We start from the raw sequence: 12,963 nt of genomic DNA, 5'->3' as shown, positions 1-12,963 counted from the left end.
GAAACATTTGAATGTATATTTCTTCAAAAACATCCCTTGTGTGGCAACCTATCGCGGAGTGAGGGGGTCTCTACTGGGGCTCCAGCCCCAAATGTTTTATCCAGGTTACAGCCAAGGGGGGTAAGCGTCTCCTCTGAACGCGTAGCTCCTATGGCGCCATTTTGATGCTAACAAGCCATCACCTCCCGTTAGCATCCCATTGACTCCCATTCATTTTGGCGCCACTTTGACAGCGAATAACTTTACATCTGAAGCGTTTAAAGACTCTATTTGTCCGTTGTTTATTTCTATGAAACACAACAATGTATTAAAGGCTCCATTACCTTGTAGCTCACGTTATGGCCCCGTAGCAGACGCTTTTATAAAAATAGGCTTACGATTGTATCATAACCACGAGACTTACTGTCGCACAGTAGAGGAATTACCGTATAGTACAGGAGAAGCTCGCAGGCAGTTTGGACTTACATTAGCTGTTTAGGTTTAATTACTAATGTTAACTAGCATGTTAGTGATCAATAATTAGCCTGTGCCTATGTTTCTCCCCCTCCCTAACTAGCTGATGTGTGGTGAGCGCCCAGGTGGGTGCTACACATTAGTGGTGTTAGAGAGCAGTCCCCACCCCCCCTCACCCCAAAAGCGCTTTGAGTGTCTATGATAAAGCGCTATCAAAATGTAATAAAATAAAAATCTCCTTACATATACCTACACTCTCCGTCTCTGTAAGATTGGCAATGATTGAGATTTCTCTTGGCACAGCTACCAGAAGACTTACAACTTTCAGACAGGTTGCTCACGTCACATCTACGTCTTCGAGCTCAGTTGGAGGCTGCTTAGTAACGCTCAGCCAGCACCGGAAAAGTGCTTCTAACATCCTTCACTGGTCTCCGTCCAGAGCAACGGGAACTGTTGGTCCATTTTATATAGGTCAATGGTTACAGCCCAGAACAAAGGCCAATAGGCAGCTGCGGATATTCACCCTCATCTTCCTAAATACTGAAATGATTTAGTGCACAGAATAATAGTGCGTTCCACTTGTACTCAGAAGTCGGATTTTCCTTGCTCAAAAGTTGGGAAACATGCCCACGATGCCCTCAGATTTCCGAGCTAGGAACACGAACAACCTCCGAGTACCCAGAGTACTCTGAGCTAAAGATCCAACATGGATAAACCTTGGATTAACAGTACTGAAAGCTGTAGTAATTAAGCACTTCTGTCTTATTTGTGTCTGACTAAATCAGTTGTACACACAGTGTTGTCCATCCTCTATCTGTGGACATGTTGCTATGATGTTTATATGCTAACAATTGCTAGCCTGGCTAAAGCTAATGAAAACAATGAAAATCCTACTTGTAAATGAAACGCATTCAACTCGGGTGTGATGTCATTCCCAGCTTCGGTTTCCGAGATAAATGGAACGCGCTATAATGTCTGATCTCATCTTCTACTTAAGTTGAGAACAGGAACTGTGTGGTGTTTTCTCAAAAGTCCCCAAACTTTTAGGGTTTTAAAATAACTTCAACTTGGTTATATTTCCACTCAGTTTCTCTGACTGGACCGGCATATCAACGCAGCAACCCTACCTATGTTATGGGACTTATAGACACAGAAACATCAGACAGTGTCTACCTATGTTATGGGACTTATAGACACAGAAACATCAGACAGTGTCTACCTATGTTATGGGACTTATAGAAACAGAAATATCAGACAGTTTCTACCTATGTTATGGGACTTATAGAAACAGAAATATAAGACAGTTTCAACTTACTAAATTATATATATATACACACTACCGGTCAAAAGTTTTAGAACACCCCAATGTTTTTTATTGAAATTTTAGCAGTTCAAGTCCAATGAATAGCTTGAAATGGTACAAAGGTAAGTGGTGAACGGCCTGAGGTTAAAAAAAAAAAAGTAAGGTTACCCAAAACTGAAAAATAATGTATATTTCAGTATTTTACAAAAAGGCCTTTTTTAGGGAACAAGACATGGGTAAACAATGTAAATCTGTTCTGCAGCAATGGAGGTTGATCAAGCTTTGAAAGTTGGTGCTATCAATTCCCACAGGTGTTCCCACTTGTTTGGATTACTTACAACCCCCTCTGTTTGTATAAAAGTATTGTTGGAACACACTGTGGTACCGTACCCTCGTGAGCATTATTTGAACAGTATTGTACTGCAGAAAGTAGTGTGTTGCTATAAAAATGGCGGGAAAAAGGCAATTAACCATAGAAGAGAGATAGACCATCATAACACTTAAGAATGTTGGTCTTTCCTACAGAGAAATTGCAAAGAAAGTCAAGGTGTCAGTGAGTACAGTATTCTTCACCATCAAAAGGCACTTGGGGAACTGGGGGAAACTCTGACAGGAAGAGCTCTTGCAGACCCAAAGCCAACACAGAATCAGAAGACAAGTTTGAGAGTCAACAGTTTGCGTGATAGACGGACAACAGCTTCAAGCACAGCTTAATAGTGGTCGTAATAAGCAAGTCTCAGTTTCAACTGTAAAGAGAAGACTTCGAGCTGCAGGTTTAATAGGTCGAGTTGCAGCAAGAAAGTCATTGCTAAGACGTCACAATAAGAAAAAGAGGCTTGCCTGGGCCAAGAAACATCGTCAATGGACTACTGAAGACGAAGAAGGTGCTATGGACTGATTAATCAAAATTTTAAATCTTTGGTTCATCACGCAGGATTTTTGTATGCCGTCAAGTAGGTGAAAGGATGGTTCCTCAGTGTGTGACATCAACTGTCAAACATGGAGGAGGACGCATGATGGTCTGGGGCTGTTCTGCTGGATCCACGGTCGGTGAGTTGTACAGAGTGAAAGGCACCCTGAACCAAAACGGCTACCACAGCATTTTGCAGCGCCATGCCGTACCCTCTGGTATGCACCTAGTTGGTCAGGGGTTTATCCTACAGCAAGATAATGACCCAAAACATAAGTCCAAGCTATGCCAGAACTACCTTAGGAAAAAAAGAACAAGATGGTAAGCTTAAAAACATGGAGTGGCCAGCACAGTCACCAGACTTAAACCCCATTGAGCTGATTTCAGAGTACAATAAGACATTGAACTGCATGAATTTCAATAAAAACCTGGAAAAATTGGGGTGTTCTAAAACTTTTGACCAGTAGTGTGTATATATATATATATAATTAGACTCTTAGACTTTGGATTTTACAGAAATACTTTCACATTTACATTCACGTTTGCAGAGATTGAGAAGCTTTAAAAAATGTTGTCTTTCTGTGCATGCAGTCACTAAAGAAGAAGTCTCTCACTTCTTCCTTTGAGGCAAACGCTGAGAGCCCTATGTTGTTTGACAACTCATAGTCCGTCTGGTTTTATATGGGATTAGTTTTGTGACTTTAATTCCAAGCAAAACTTCTCAAGTATCAAACAAAAAACACTAACTCAAGCAAAAAAATTGTAATATATTATATATAGAGTTCGACACATACTATAATACATTATATTCACAGCTTCTACATTGTACAACTTAACCAATACCCTAGCATTGTGTATTATCAGGCAAATAGCAACCACAACAATTAGTAGTTAGCTGGATAATAATTTTTCCTAATAGACCATAATATAGCTATATTACTAACCTAAGGTTACCTGGGAGAGCATCGTAGCTCTGCTCGGGTCCTGCAGGTCTCTACAGAGAGAAGACGATAATTAATACAGCTCCATTGAGTAAGGCCTCACGAAGAATACATGATTCCCATGGTAAATTAGCTCAGTAAGGTAGCCGGTGGCTACAAGTTTTAGATAACGTTAGCAGTATAGCTAACGTTAAATGCTAACTTAAACAGCTTTACTAGCTAGCTAGTAACTTAACACAACGAAACAACAAATGTCTAGTAACCACACTTGCAACGTAGATCACAGATAATATATATATATATGATCAATACTTCCACTTTATTAATCTTGTAGTAATCCGCTGTGGAGTGGCTTTTGTGTCCTCCAGACCAGACTCTGAGTCTGTAAAGTTAGTTTACCTGCACTGAGGCTGAGCTGTCACTCAAACTTTCCCTTAACACTCATTAGCCAATGGGGACGCACCCCTGTAAGACCCGCCCATGCGAGATGTTTGTGTCAGAATCGCAAGCAAAAACTCAGGGAGCGCAAAGGAGAAAGCTGGGAGCATGACTGCAAACGTGATGGAGAGAGCAAAAGACTGATCATTGAGAAAGAAGCAGAGGGAACTGTAAACAAAAGGACATAATATCAAACAAATAAAAGACCAATAGTTTACAACTACACAAATGTTTTGTTTGCACGTTTTAAGTTTTACCTTTGAGGTGACAATTTTTTTGCTTGAGTTAGTGTTTTTTGTTTGATACTTGAGAAGTTTTGCTTGGAATTAAAGTCACGAAACTAATCCCATAGTTTTATTTTCTAAAAAAGCTTGTAAACATCAACCCTGTTGTCCACAGTCAGTCAATCTATAAACATCATTTTCTTTCAGGACAAATTGGGCTATTAGAATATTTGTGCTGCAGTGAGTTCACTTGAATGTTAAAAAAGGTGGGACCATAAAGACAAATAAATAAATAAAACGGAACATGAATCTCACAAATAATTATTGATATCACACACTCAGCAATGAAAGCTAAGCCAATCTCCGTCAAAACATTTCTCCTATGTCTTGGGAGTCAAACAGTGAAAAAAAGCAACATTATAAATGTATAATGTCTTATACAGTGGACAAAATATCTAAATTTTTTCCAAAAAAAGTACAGTCACTTTTGACAATCACTTATCGCAATAATCAAATAATAATATTTAATCATATTTATTGATATCACACACACAGCAATGACACACAAGCATTTGTGTTGTCTAAAACAGTTCTGTATATTTGGGGTCATCCAGTGCAAAAATAAACATAATTATAGCTGATGACGGGCCCTTGCCCCTTGCCCCGGGGGGTACTGGCAGACGCAACATCACACGTAGACCACACATTCTAAGTTTAATGTAAATCGGAATAACTTTTGCCAAGATACAACCGTTCCTGTTTCCACACCCACCTACAGGAACTTGGTCCTCCATAACTTGTGCATTGTGTTAGCTATCAAAATTCTTTTGATAACTTTTAGTCACGAGGGTCCTCCGAGTCTATATGCAAGTTTTCGTGCAGATTGGACTAACCGCCCATGAGGAGTTAGACAAAGTAGGTTTCCCATATATTGCGATGTGGCAAATTAATAAAAGAAAATTCTAACAGCGCCATCTAATGGCCGATTCACTATAAATTTGGAATGGATGCTCAAGCCCCTATGCGGAACATCTGTGTCATGTTTGGTGGCAATCAGAATAAATGTTGGTAAGAAACGCAACTTCCTGTTTTGACAGCCCCCTACAGGAAGTTGGTCCTCTGTAACTTCCGCATTGTGTTAGCTATCAAAATTCTTTTGATAACTTTTTGTCAAGAGGGTGCACCGAGTCTACGTGTACATTTTTGTGCAGATTGAACTCATGCTCTAGGAGGAGTTAAAAAAAGTAGGTTTTGCTCAAAGCAAATTTGCTAATTAATTTAAAAAATGAAAACAGAGCCATATAAAGGCCAATTGACACCATATTTGGCACACAGCCTCACTGGAACATGAGGAACTACTGTTTAAAGTTTTGTGTCCATCGGAATAGCCGTTGGCAAGATACAACCATTCCTGTTTCCACACCCACCTATAGGAAGTTGGTATAATTTATGCATTGTTTTAGCTATCAAAATTCTTTTGATAACTTTTGTCAAGAGGGTCCTCCGAGTTTATATGCAAGTTTTTGTGCCGATCGGACTCACGCCCCAGGAGTAGTTAGACAGAGTATGTTTCCCATATATCAATATTTTGCTGATTAATTAAAAAAATTAAAACAGCGCCATCTAATGGCCCATTGCTGCCAAGTTTGGCAAAGATGATAAACTGGCAATGAGGGGCAAAATTATATCTATCAAAATTCTTTGGATAACTTTTTGCCATGAGGGTCAACAGATACTACCTGCAAAGATTCAAGAAGATTGAAATTACGGCCTAGGTCGAGTTCGAAAGAATGTAAAACACATGAAAAATGCATAATTAAAAATGGCTGCCTTCCGGTTGGGCGGAGCTAATGAAGGTAAATGGGAAATATGTCCGCAATGATTAGAGCAATATAGCTATTAAATCTTGTGAAGATTGGAGCAACTATGTTCAAGTTAAGGCCTTCCACGCATTAGGGGACGCTATGGAGCCCGCTTACAGGTATGGGCCAAATCGCTGTACAGCCTCGCAAATATACGCGTATATACTGAGGCCGTCAAAAATGTGCCCAAGGACTAAAACCAATTAGGGTCCCATAGGCCATGCCCACTTTGACCAGTCAGTACATTACTGTAGGGGTGGCCTCATGAGTGGCCCTAGATGGTACCCATCAAATTTTATAAAAATCGGATGAGCAGTTCATGAGGTATAAACTTTATGTACTTGTAGCGCCCCCTAGTGGCCAATGTTTGTAAAATGTGTGGGGCACCTCCAGAGGGTCATGGCAAACAAGAATCTTAAGTTTTGCGTTGATAGCAATTATTTTGGTCGAGATATGGCAAAGTTGGTGTTTTCATACTTAGCTATACACATTTGTTTGTGCGTAATATGTGCAATTTTTAGCCTATAAAAATTCTTTGGATAATGTTTTGTTAGGTCCTTCTGGAGATGCTACCAGCCAAGTTTCAAAAAAAACAAAAATAAAAAAAAAAAAAAAAAAAAAAAAAAAATTTTTTTAAAAAAAAAAAATTTTTTTGTACAGCCAAGTTTCACAACCCAAAAAAAAAACTACCAGCAAAATTTTATAAAAAAAAATAAAAAAAACAAAAAAAAAAAAAAAAAAAAAAAAAAAAAAAAAAAAAACTACTTTTATAAAAGTCTAGGCGGAAATGGGCGTGGCCTATATCAGGAGATTCAGCTGGATCCAGGGAATACGAAGATATATGGTTTTTGAATGTGCAATGTACGGCTTGGGAGTTATAGGGCCAAACGCGGGTTTTTTCTGCAATAGCGCCACCTAGTGGTGCATATGAGTAATTATTTTGAATCTTTGCAATTTTCACCAGTTGTGACGTGTGCAAATTTTTGCGAGTTTTCGTGCATTCTTAACCCCCTCAAAAATGCGAAGAAGAACTCGAAAAAATTATCTGATGAAAAACAATAGGTTCCTTCGCACTTTCAGCACTTATGCCCTAATGAACATTATAACTCATATAAAGGACAAACTATTTACATTTCTTACATACAGTGTGTCAATCTTGAATGTAACAGTATGGATTAATTGCACAAAGACCCCGAAAAAACTTCTGTAAGGGCTAGGAACACACCAAAGACATCCGCTGAACAGGGCGACTGTTAGCTTTTAGCTCCAAAAGACTGTATGTTTCTACTAGTAATTATTATAAAGTTATTAAGTTATGAATCATAAGTGCCGTTTGGCGTCGTTTATACGACGCGCTCGACCTCAGAAGGAGCAGTATGTAGTATTTAGTGGTATCTTGCAGCGAGGTTGCAGATTGAAACCAACTGAATACCCCTCCCCTCTTTTTCCAAGCTTGTAGTCAGTCAGCTTTTTTTGACAGCTGACCAATGACAAGCGGAGTAGCCTGACCTGTCATTTCCATAACAACAAGACAAAACGGAGTCAGAGCACATCGAGTTTTATGATTTGACCGTGTGCTTCATGTTCAGGAAACTCACTTTGTTTTATCTAACGCTCTCTCTCTCTCTGTTCTTTCTCTAGCTCGCTCCACCACTTTGTTTTATCTAACGTTAACACTGCTCCACATAGCGCTCTAGCTAGGATACTGTAGCAGTAGCTGTTGTCATAGCAACAAAACATGCTCTCAGCTGCTTTTTGGAACCAAAACCCTGCCAGCTTTTTTTTTTTTAAACTATATTTGTTTTAGAAGCCTTAATTGGTGATTTTGGACGGTAGAAAGTGCTGCTTATTGTTGGATCTCTGTAAATTATAGAGTGTGGTCTAGACCTACTCTATCTGTAAAGTGTCCTGAGACAACTCCTGCTCCTCCTCCTGCCTCTCCGAAGTCCTCGAAGGCCTCCAGAGAGGAGACACACCCTGGTGCACTCTGGGAATCGTAGTCCAGGAAGAAGGTGGGGTTTTGCAACTGAAGCGACTGGCTGGCGGCCGGACTCGCCGGCGGGGGGCTGAGCGGGGCGGTGAGCAGAGCGAGCTGCAGCTGGTCGATGCTGCTGGTGTTACGGTACAGATCCACTTTTGCGACACGACTGTCGCATGGTGTTGCGACGCCTCCCCTCATTTGTACGTTCGTCAATTACAGCTATGGGCGGGTCCAGCGGGGAATGTTGTCGAATTTTGAAATTTGGAGGGAGAAGTGATCAGAGCAGTCCTCTGTGCTCTACTTCTACTGGATAGTCGTCGCGTTCAACTGATTCATTTGCATAAAGCTGGGCATCAGGCCAGCTTTTTGACGCGCTACATTTTCTCAAATGTAGCGCCGCCTTCCCGGAATGCTTTGCGTGCTCGTTGAAGTCGCTTGACGTCACCCATAGGAATAGAGTGGAGCGTGACGCGACAGAAGCGTTGCACGGACAAGTGGATCTGTACCGTTAGAAGAGAAGGGCTGTGATTGGTCCGCCACACGCGCGCACGCACGCAAATGACAAAAATAATACAGTTTCTTACCCCAAACGTGTACTTTGGATGCCTGATGAATCACTTCACAGGTGTACCTAGACAAGTCACTCTGTAAAATCTCCACGCTGTCTCGTCTCTGGAAGGTCAAACGCCGGAGGACACAACTCCGTCAGCTGGAGTTAGAATACGGCCGTTCCTTTTCATGTTCATGGTGATATCTTTTGGTAAGGCAAGTCAAAAGGATGTTTGCTTCAACTTTGGTGTTCCTTGTAAACAGGTGCACCTTCGGAGGAACTGGAAACAAAGAAAAGGCAAAGTGAGATAATATTTGAAGGGTTTTCATTTTTAATTAAAACACAAAAAGTAATGGTTATACTAAAACTAGCAACATCAAACACTGCTGTGACACAGCCTACATTTTGTAACTTTGCGCCTTTTTTCAAACTAATTTTCTGTCTGGATTTGAAGGTCATGATTGCTAGTGAATGTACTGTACCGTGCGTCCCCACTACTCCGGCGTTTCTGAACACCTAAAACAGAGACTGTTGGAAAGGCTGCTGCCCCTGTTTTAGTTTGAAAACTTGGTGGTTTGCTGTGCATGCAGACCTGCATGTCACACACTGCGAAGAAATACACGTTCACGGAACCAGATTCTTCTCTTGCTTTGAAAACTCAGTTTTATCCGCTGCCCGCAAACCAGCTGCTGCTGCTCTCTTCTGTATGTCTTCCTCTGTGGGATACCTACTTGAATCTTTTCAAGTCACTTTCTTTATACTTTTACCCAGAGTCCAAAGTGACATCTTCACAATGTTTTGTTCTGTCCAACCATCAGTAAAAACGTATTTTAAGTTTTTCGTATGCTTTCAAAGCAAAAATCTGAATTTGTAAAGCAACTAAAGCTGTGAGATGAATATAATGCAGTAACAAGTACAATATTTACCACAGAGATGTACAAGTACAGTATGAAGTACCTTAAACTTGTACTTACTTTGCACCACTAGTCCGATGACACTGAATCAAAACATCCAATCCCAAAATCTGTTGAGTTTTGTATTACAACTCTCTCTTTTCATTGCCAACAGATTAACACACATTATTTTATTTTTTATTTATTTTATTGGTTCATTTGATAGGGACCATGCATATTTATGAACATTGCTGTATAAAAAAACCACGATGTAAATATGCCAGAATTAGTAAAAATGACATCTGCAGTCCCTAGGCAGGTGACATAGGACTGACATGGATATATATTAAAAAGGTACACATAATGGTGACATATACATTGACAAAACAAACAAAACAAAAATACATGATGACAAAGACATTATTCATCCACCTCTATACTGCATTCCTCTATACTCTATACTGCAACCAAAGTAAAAATTAAAAGTAGATGTCCCTGATGGACATCTACACCTCCCGCTGCTTCAGTAGAGCAGAAATCATCACCAAGGACAGCTCATTGGCTTTGATCTGTTTGACCTGCTGCCCTCTGGGAGGTGCTACAGCTGCATCAGAACAAGGACTGGTTAACAGGTTAAAGAACAGTTTCTTCCCAAAATATAGCCTGGTTGACACCAGACCCTTCTAGGTTGTAACTGAGAGTGGGTCTGGGCAAGCTTCATTCACAGCCCATTTCCAAAGGGGCGTCAACAATGGACGCCGCTCAAATGCCTCTGGGCGCAATTGGATAGTCCTTCAACCAATCAGAACAATGATCTGGGTGACGTAGCACCGACAGCCGCACCGTCATGTTGAACGTAAACAAAAAGCTGCTCGCCGTCATAGTGTAAAGCTGGCCTCAACAGTGGTGATTGGTGCCTCGATTTGGAAAAACTGGAAATGGACTTGAATGGGCTCTTGGCCAGACTGACTTGCAGAGCAAATCTCAAATTTGCTTGAAGTTCGTCATGGTTTTCCCAGGCTACCCAAAAGCCATAACCACTTTGAACTCTCACATGAACTGACTTCACAATCTTACCCACAACCCCCGGACTTTCTTCTACCCACCTACTGTGCAATATTTAATATTTAATACTTTTGATAACACTGATAATTCTGTGCAATTTCATTACTGTGCAATATTACAAGATTATGTAAGACTTTATATACCAAACAAGCATACTTGAAATGTTTGAAATAGTCAAAGCTTAAAAATGTATGTCTCTCTAAGATATCGCAATGGTAAAATGACAAGGCCTTTTAATCAAAAGTGTTTATGGCTTTCTTAAATAGAGATTAAATGTTTTTAAGAGTAGTTATTAGGGCTGTCAGAATTAACGCGTTAATCGCAAAGCGATTAAGGGCCGGGCATAACGCGTTAATTTTCGCATGCCGCCATTTATTCATTTATTTTCACTTCACTCGGCTTCGCGACTTCCTGCTGCTGCAGGCTGCAGGCATGATGGAGAAAGACAGCAGCAACACAATTCTGAATTCTGAAAATACTGATTGGCTGATAATTGGCCATATCTGATCTTTTACCTGATTTAAAAATGGGTGTGACCACGGCCATCTTACATTCTGATGGCACAATGGATTGTCTTAAGGACTGATTAATCAGATTTAATAGACGGTATAGGCTGTAGAAAGGTCTCTTTGTGTATTTTTAAAAAATGAGTATCAAGAAGTTAGAAGAGAAGGGCTGTGATTGGTCGGACGGGGAGCAGGATGGGGATGGGGAGCCAGTCGCCACGGTTACGCCTCTCTGGGGAGGGGAGGACGAGTTGACCTGAGAGTCATCGGCGGTGAGGGAGCGTCTCAGTTTGGCCCGAGTGTTTTGAAACCATACCTGAGACAGTGAGAGAGAGAGTGAGTGTGTGTGTGTGTGTGCGTGTAAACCTCAGACAGGTGTGTGTGTGTGTGTATGTGTGTGTGCAAGAAGTTAAAGATCTTTTTAACTAAGATTAAATGAGATACAAAATGTCTGTAAATGTTAGTTTTCTCACAACATAGATTTTATATAACTCACACACTATGTCATCATTTTACATTATGTGGACCTAAAGTAGCTCCTGTCCTAAAGTAGGTCCCGTCCCCTGCAAGCATCCGGGAAGCCAAGAGGCTGGGTGACTGTCTGAAAGAAGCATTGGCCATCAGCTGTCAGATTTATGGAAAAGAGAGGAAAACACTCACCCTGGGGGACAGGTTGGTACACGACTGGGCCATTGTTACCGCCGTTATTGCCTACACACACACACACACACACACACACACACACACACACACACACACACACACACACACACACACACACACACACAAACACACACACGGTTTGAGAAGACTTTTTATCATTAGCACAAAAACACACAGGAGTAAAATTCATAACTTTAAATAAAGCTCTTACCGGAGGGAGTAACAGCATCAAGCGGTTGATCTGAACTGCTGTTGCCAGATGTACTTGACCCTGTGAAGAAAAGCAAAGTGTGTGTAGTTAAACAGTGGTGTTACAGAGACAGTGGCCTGCAGGGAGCGCACACATCCGACAACATCCAAGTTTCATCTTGATCTGTCATCAAGTTACTCACAGAATCAAACAGAATTTTGTGCTACGACCCTGCCTGGGTCACATGGGTGGCAGTGAAGGTCAGGGGCCTCGACGAACCAGACCCGGGCAGCAGACACTGGCTCTGGGGAAGTGGAACGTCACCTCTCTGTGGGGGAAGGAGCCAGAACTGGTGTGGGAGGTGGAGCGCTACCGGTTAGATCTGGTGGGGCTTACCTCTACGCACAACCGTCTCGGTTCAGGAACCATACTCCTGGATAGGGGTTGGACTCTTTTCTTCTCCGGAGTTTCCCAGGGTGTGAGGCACCGGGCGGGTGTGGGGATACTCACAAGCCCCCGGTGGACGAGAGGGTCGTCTCCCTACGCCTGCGGGTTGTGGAGGGGAAAACTCTGACAGTTGTTTGTGCATATGCACCAAACAAGAGTTCGGAGTATTCGGCCTTCTTGGAGACCTTGAGTGGAGTCCTGCATGGGGCTCCAGTGGGGGACTCCATTGTTCTGCTGGGGGACTAGAGTGGTTGTTTGTTGTTGGACTTCTGTGCTAGTCATGGATTGTCTATAACAAACACCATGTTCGAACATAGGGATGCTCATAAGTGTACGTGGTACCAGAGCACCCTAGGCCAAAGGTCAATGATCGATTTTATAATCGTTTCATCTGATCTGAGGCCGTATGTCTTGGACACTCGGGTGAAGAGAGGGGTGGAGCTGTCAATCTCGGGAGGGGGAAGCGGGGAACCATCCAAGCTGTGTACAGTAAGGATGGCACACTGTTGACCTCAACTGAAGAGGTAATAGGGCGGT

At 41.6% G+C, this 12,963-nt stretch overlaps 1 protein-coding gene across 2 annotated transcripts in view; it reads right to left on the bottom strand.

Moving 5' to 3' along the window:
- LOC120571114 (major histocompatibility complex class I-related gene protein-like) overlaps window positions 1–12,963 on the bottom strand; it is an 81,481-nt gene that overhangs the window by 53,338 nt on the left and 15,180 nt on the right. The window contains exons 5-7 of one of the 2 annotated variants that reach the window (XM_039819802.1): window positions 12,001–12,060; window positions 11,787–11,837; window positions 9,776–11,442 (exon numbers count right to left, since the gene is read on the bottom strand). The exons of the other annotated variant lie outside the window; for it this stretch is intronic. Of the exons in view, the coding sequence (XP_039675736.1) occupies window positions 11,390–11,442; window positions 11,787–11,837; window positions 12,001–12,060 (164 nt within the window). The 3' untranslated portion in view covers window positions 9,776–11,389. Of the gene's footprint in view, window positions 1–9,775; window positions 11,443–11,786; window positions 11,838–12,000; window positions 12,061–12,963 lie in introns of those variants that run through there. 2 annotated transcript variants of the gene reach the window in all.

The sequence above is a fragment of the Perca fluviatilis genome, chromosome 13 (genome assembly GCF_010015445.1).
Source record: "Perca fluviatilis chromosome 13, GENO_Pfluv_1.0, whole genome shotgun sequence".
NCBI classification, from domain to species: Eukaryota; Metazoa; Chordata; class Actinopteri; order Perciformes; family Percidae; genus Perca; species Perca fluviatilis.
This window is presented reverse-complemented; position numbering and strand designations above follow the sequence as displayed.